Source organism: Scylla paramamosain, chromosome 38 (assembly GCF_035594125.1).
Source record: "Scylla paramamosain isolate STU-SP2022 chromosome 38, ASM3559412v1, whole genome shotgun sequence".
Taxonomy (NCBI): Eukaryota; Metazoa; Arthropoda; class Malacostraca; order Decapoda; family Portunidae; genus Scylla; species Scylla paramamosain.
This window is the reverse complement of record NC_087188.1, coordinates 8486510-8493734: the sequence shown is the minus strand read 5'-3', so window position 1 is coordinate 8493734 and position 7225 is coordinate 8486510. Positions and strand designations below refer to the sequence as shown.

At 42.7% G+C, this 7225-nt stretch overlaps 1 protein-coding gene across 1 annotated transcript; it reads left to right on the top strand.

The window, feature by feature from the left end:
* Nucleotides 1–731: 731 nt before the first annotated feature.
* Nucleotides 732–4586, top strand: LOC135091705 (gamma-interferon-inducible lysosomal thiol reductase-like). Its single transcript, XM_063989605.1, has 5 exons — nt 732–854; nt 1989–2132; nt 2578–2748; nt 3183–3329; nt 3941–4586. The coding sequence occupies exons 1-5, from the start codon at nt 732–734 to the stop codon at nt 4034–4036; spliced, it is 681 nt and encodes a 226-aa protein (XP_063845675.1). The 3' UTR covers nt 4037–4586.
* Nucleotides 4587–7225: the final 2639 nt, after the last annotated feature.

Genomic DNA, 7225 nt, shown 5'->3' with positions numbered 1-7225 from the left:
TGTTCAATCAAGATATGTAATGAATAACATGCCACTGTTAAGCGCTGAAAAAGAAAAGATCTAGGACACGGTGTCATTGTGTGAAAAGATCTAAAGCCGAGCCAACACTGCACACAAACAGTAAAGACGGCAAATAAATTAGTAGTAGGGTTCATTGGAATAACCTTGGAATTTAAATCGCTGGTGCACCCTCATCTAGAATACTGTGTACAGTTCTGGTCACCATATTAAAAAAAAAAAAAAAAAAAAATGAAAACTAGAAAAGATGCAGCAAAGATTCACAAGCATGATTCCAAGATTGCATAGTAAAGCCGTACGATGAACGACTGGAAAAACTAATCCTGTTTAGTTTAACAAAGCCCAGGACAACAGGAGACCTAATAGAAGTGTTCAAAAATTTTAAAGGATATAGTAAGTAACTGATGTAAATAAATATTTTATCATTGATCATTCTAACCTAACAAGAAATGATGGATTCAAGATTATACCCAAACATTTTAAATCCCACGAGGCCAAACTTTTTTTTAATCGCACAGTAAACTTCCTGGAGAAATCGTCTGGTCTGTCTACCTAACAGAAAAATTAAATTCCCTGAAAGCTGCGTCATATCACACCCACACATTACGTAAACAAAATTATTTTTAATTCGGTAAACATTCGGAACTAAAAGTGAATGATGGAGGTGAAAATTAGCAAATGACTCGGGCTGACTCACGAAAGCTTGGAGGTGAATGAAGGTATATATACACCCCACCTTCCCTGCACACCCGTCACTCGCCCCTCCCTCCACCATGGCTCTCAGGCGCCTGTTGCTGCTGGCCCTCCTGCCGCTGCTGCTCGACGCGGCCCCTGCTGTGAGTACTGGCTGGGAGTCATACCGCAGAACTAGAAAGAACAAAGTGATATAAAATCTTTCAACTTCAGTAGTATATACATGCATCTTGATTTTCAATAGATTCAATAAGTAACACTAGTCTGACATTTGACTCAGTGAGTTTAGAATAGCAGTGAGTTAAGAATACCAATAAGCTTACCTACCATCTTTCTCTGCTAAATCTATTACACGTACACGAATAATGAAAAAAAAAGTACCATTTCTCTATTGGAAATGCGATATATTGAATTAGAATAGTTATCTATAAAGTAACCACGTTTTCTAAGCTAGATAAGCAAGAGAGAGGAGAACGGGTAATGCTGTAATAGTCAATGCCACGCCACCAGTCACTGAGCTAATATATATTAAGACTTGGCAGATAAAGAAGGAAGTAACAGGAGGGCAAATGATGACTAAGATATGATAGAAAATATGCTGAAAGAAAGAGTATGAGATGAAGAACTCTTGGACAGGCCTAGAGGCAATCAAGAGTGTAGGGGAGACTAATAGAGAATAATGAATATTTACTCCCATTACACACACACACACACACGCCAAGTCACCCATATCTAGTTATACATACTCATACCTCCACATTCACAACTTGGAAAAGGCAAACAAATATATATACTTTTCCTAACACACACACACACACACACACACACACACACCGTTAGGATTAATGTTAAGTTTTTCCCCATCCCCTATGTACATTTTCAGTTTGTCAACTGCCTAAAGAATAAACCGTTTATTATTATTATTATTATTATTATTACACACACACTGACCAAAAACAGAAGAGAACAGAGATCCACTAACACTATTTAAGTATACTTTTACCACGAAACACAAACGCATAAACTAACAGACAACAAGAGAAGAGAGACCAATAAACACTATCTAAACATACATGACACGTACACACACACACACAACACAAACACACACAAAACTGACAAGAGGGAACAGAGACGAACTAACACTATCTAAACACACACACACACACACACACACACACAAACTAACGGAGAACAAGAGAACGTACGCAACAAAGATCCCACGTACTAACACGACACATCCTCCTCATTCACTCATTCACTCACTCCTTGCCTAGAACTCCAAGAAAACCAAGGTATCCGTGTACTATGAGTCGCTGTCCCCGAAGAGCAAGGCGTTCTTCACCGAGCAGCTGTACCCCGTGTGGCTGGACCTCAAGGAGTACATCGCTGTGGACCTTTACGTGTACGGCAGGACCACGGTGAGGAGCAGTGAGGGGAGGGAATTTTCAGTGCCTCTGCTGCCTCGCTTTTCTGGTTAATGGTACAGAGGAGTGTGTGCTTTTAGATTTTTTATTTTTCTATTATTGCTTTTGTTTTTTTATATTATTATTATGAAAAAAAATGCTATACATGTTATTCATTTATTCGTGGGGATGCTAAATTTGGCCTGACCAGACCAGAGAGAGAGAGAGAGAGAGAGAGAGAGAGAGAGAGAGAGAGAGAGAGATACCCTTCATTCATTACACAATAGTAAAAAAAAAAAAATTTACTCTGCCAACACGAACAAGATTACCTAAAACCTTCAATGTCCATTCCTCCTTAATAGTTTCCTAGTTAAATTTCTTCGAAGAGTAAAGAAAAGTAAATCTACTGATAACACGAGCAATAACGATGATAATTCCCTATCTGCCGGTGGCCACGCAGGAGGAAGTGGGCACGACGGGGTACAAGTTTGAGTGCATCCACGGATCTGACGAGTGTGTGGGCAACGTGATGATGATGTGCGCCAAGATCAACATCCCCACGGTGGAGCAGTACATGGGCTTCTCCAACTGCATCATGGAGGAGTTCCAGGGAGCCGCCAAGTCCGTGGATGTGAGTTGTCTAGGAAGCGACCGTGCTGTTATTAATCTGAAACTTTCACTCTTTCTGGCGGCCTTGTCTGCGTGTTTCTTGATTTTTACTGTTTTCCCTCGCTGCATTCTAATATAGGGAGCTGAAATGTTGCGTGTTGCTTTGTATTCAATCTGTTTCCGTACGTGTAAAAACTGTACGGTCTGTTTAGTTAATTAGTTTATTAAGGGAATCTCCAGAGGTAAGAAAATATGACAAACTAAATTATGTTATTTTTCCGTATATAAAAAAAAAAAAAAAAAAAAAAAAAAAAATTCCACGCTAAAAAGTCATTATAAGATCCATTTTCGGCCGTAGACTAACCCCCCCCCCCTCTCTCTCTCTCTCTCTCTCTCTCTCTCTCTCTCTCTCTCTCTCTCTCTCTCTCTCTTTCTTTCTCTCTCTCTCTCCCTCAGTGCGCCACCAAGTTTGCGATAGACTACACCCCCATCGAGCAGTGCGCCTCCACCTTCGTCGGGCAGCACCTCCTCCACCAGACGGGACTCAAGCAGCAGACGCTCAGCCCCGCCCTTGAGTCAGCCCCCTGGATCCTCATTAACGATGTGAGTATTGCATGGTGGCGGTGAGTATGAAGCAGAGGCGGTATGAGTATTGTCAGTGAGTATGAGGTGGCAGGAAGTAATGACAGTAGCGAGCACAGTTCCCTCAAGTAGCTGTGTCAGTGAGTCTGCTTCAGTCTCCTGCGTGTAAGTGATTAGCGTATAGACTAATGAAGTGTCTTGTATTTTTCACTCGTATCTTTCTCTTTCGCTAGTCTTGCCAATACGCTGTTCATCTCATTGACTGCTTCAAGCCACGCTCTAAAACAACGATTATCTCCATCTCATTTCCTTGTATCTTAATCTCACGTGGTTCTCTATCTCTATATTCATCTCTGGTCTTTGGCCTGTCATCTGAATCACTTTGCTCTTTTACCACGACTATATTGAAAGGCCACAGAGATGACTAGCCGGTTTCTCAAGAGTGTTCTTCCAGTTGATAATGTAGAGACCTTATGAATCTGTCACTAGAGCCGTGAAAAAACACTTAAAAATCCGTGTAACTTCATCTAGAGCGTTTCAGAATATGGTCCGTTCTCGTACGTTTGTGTTCTGCGCTTTGCCACAGCTTCCACCTCCGCCTCACCTCGTGCCTTCGTCTTCCTCTCCCGCAGGTGTTCACGGAGGAGCAGATGATGGCGGCTCGTCAGGACCTGCGCAAGGTGGTGTGCGCGGTGAACAAGGAAGTGCCGGCGACCAAGTGCAATTAGGAACACACGAAGGACGCGACTTTACGAGCAGAATCTTGTTAATGTTTGTTATTCGAGGCACTGTTATTTATTGTGCGGTGAGGGAGAAGAGGAGTTGCTGCTTCTCTCATTAGTAGCTTGTGAGGGGAAAATGAGCTTACAATACTTCGCTTTTTGGACATATCAGTCTCTTGGGTGTTTATGGTCATGCAAGTCATTAACAAGTAGTTTTAGCGTTGACTCGCCAGTGTGTGAAGTGTTCATGTAGACGTGTTATCATTGAGTGCCAGTAAATAATGTACAAAGTTGTCTTGTATTCTTTTTACGTCTTCTTTTGGATTTCTACAAATTTCTGATAAGTATTTTTCTGTCTCTTTGTCCTCAGAAATTTCTTGTACTTGTAAGAAGTTAAAAACCAAACCAAGCAATTATATAGTATTAAAGTCATACCACCGACACCAACCATACTCGTACTTTCCCTTATTTCGTTTAAAAAATTTTTATATCAAACCAGCAAAATTCTCTTTTCCCTTCCTCTCTTCCTCGAATCTCTCTCTCCTTCCGCACCTCTCATCTTCCTTCATGTTTTTCTATTCCTCCTCTTTTCCTCACTGTCTCATCGCAAACCACCGTTCCTTCCTTCCCTCCCTGCACCCCTCCCTCCCTCCCTCCCTGCCTCCCTCTCTGCCTCCTTCCCTGCCTCCCTGCTCAATGCAATATCACAGGATACAATAAAAATGTAAATTACATCCCAATAATGATGATCAAACCAAGACTCGCTCGCAGCGCCGCCACCCGCTCGCCACAAAATAATGTTTTCTCAATTATCTCTGCATAAAAAGATCCCGCACCGACTAGACGCTCCACTATAAAAAAAAATCCTCCGTCATTTGCGTTCAGGTGCGGTTCAAAATTCGCTTAGAGTTAATCCAACCCGTTTTTTTCAAGGGGACGTTATATATCCTCCTTTACCGCGGAGGTTTACAAAATTCGTGTCTCGCAGCCACGCTCGTCTATTGCATCAACCTCGCGCCCCCACAGGCCAAATTCGGAGATTCGGAAATGTAAATAGTTTCCGATCCCCCTACACGCCATGATGGAAGTAGAATTGGATCCCATAACGGCGAATATTCTGCTGTAAAGGTGCTTATTATTCCGATATTCCCATTTTCTTCTGTCATGATTGGCGGGCAGCGGCTGACTGTAGAGTGAATTTTCCTCCTCCTCCTCCTCCTCCTCCTTCTCGTCCATCTTCTAAAGTTTGTCTAAAACGTATCTTTTAACTGTTCTCTCTTCCTCCCAGTCCTCCTGCAGTCCTATTGCTATTCCTTTCCATATGAATTCTTGATCTTGAATGTTTTTTTTTCTTTGTCCTCCCTTAAAGCCCTTAAATAGTCCTACGTTTATTATTATCCATTAAAAATTTTTCCCCTTAAATGTTTCTCCTTCTCCTCCTCTACATAATTCTCTAATATTTAAAGTAATGACGCGAGTAATACATAGTTTTCTTATGATTATATATTCATCTATCTAATCGATTTCTTTCAGGTCATTTATTGATCTATAAACAGTATCCTCTTCCTTTTATCGTTACCTTTCTTTCTGCCTTTCTTCTCTCCCTACTTATCCTAACCCAATTTTCTTCAGTTATTTTCTCCTTACCTCATGTCCTTTTCTTCCTTCCCTCCTATTCTATCTAATCTTTCTTTCCCTTCTAGCTATATTTCCCTTTTCTTTCTGTCTTCATTTTTCTTTGTCTCCTTGCCTCCTCCTCTTATTACTACACCTCCCTATGTCTCTCCTATCTTTGTTTCCCTTATTCCAATTGTATTTCCGTTTTCTTCTTATCCCCAGCTGCATCTTGGTTATTTTCTTATCCTCCTATCCCATCTTCCCCTGCTTCCTTGCCTCCCCTCCTTACCGCTCCCTGCTCTCTATCCCTGGCCTTCCTATCACTCTCTGCCGCCCACCACACATCCTCTCCCGGCACACAACACTGCAGACAACACACAATTAAGCCCATTAGGGTGTCCGAGGCAGGCTGTGTTTTAACCCTCACCGCGACAGATGGAAGACTGAACTAAACCATAATTCCACTTGTTTATGAAGAGAAAGACATCAAAGCTCGCCTCCTATATTTATATTTTTAAGAGCCATTTAATTCCCAATGACTGACTTCTCTCTACTCTCCTAGTCTTTTCTTCCCTGCTGATATCAAGTTACATATAATTCTGACTTCTCTCTCTCTGTCTCTCTCTCTCACTCGTTCTGTTGTCTTCTCTCTCTCGTATCAAGTTGCAGTAATCACAAGGATGCAAGGAATCGATTTTTCCCACGTGACTTGAAGCCGCGTATTCTTAAGTGTCTTGCTCTTTCACCACTATTTCCAAAGACCACGGAGATGATTAGCCATGCCTGCTGTTAATAATGTAGAAATACTGTTAATCTGTCACTAGGACCGTAAAACATCTTTCATACACGTGTAACTTCAGCTAGAGCCTTTGGAAAATAGTCGGGGTGCAGTGCAGAGGCGTTTCAGAATATTGTCCATGGCGAGTGTGGAGTGCAGAGGGGAAGAAGACAGGAGGAGGCGGTGGCCAATCTTTTGTTTTACACCAAGGAGGGACATATCGGGTGTCCTCCTCGCCGCCTCCTCCTCCCCTCCCACCATTGTCCTCCAGCGCCCTCCATTGTCTCGCCCCATTAACTCTTCCCATTATTAGCTGTAATTAGCCAGTATGGGAGCCTGTCAGTGACGGTCATGAGACGAGATTTCGTTTTCTGTCACCACTTTTTTTCCCGATTTTTTTTCATTGGTGTTTCCGCGTCATGCATGTTTAAATGGCCGTAGTCCTGTCATGGGGGTGCCTTGTGGAGATTAAAGAGCCACGTGTGTACCTGCAGAAGGCGCGAGTGGGAAGGGATGGGCGTGAACTCTGCCACTTGTGAGGGAGAGGGCGTGGCAGTCTGCATATTACGCAACATCTGTGCCAGCGCCTTCTGTGTTGATCTCTCACCCCCACCCCCCTAAATTACACGCACACGCACACACCCGCACGCACAAACACACACACGTCTGCTCTATCCCCTCCCTCCCTCTTCCTTTCATTCTCCTTCGTTCCCTCCCTCTCTCTTCTCCTTACCTCAAATTTCAATCAGTCAGTTTTTCCTAGTCCCTTCCTTTCTCTCGCCTTTCCTTCATTCCCCTTT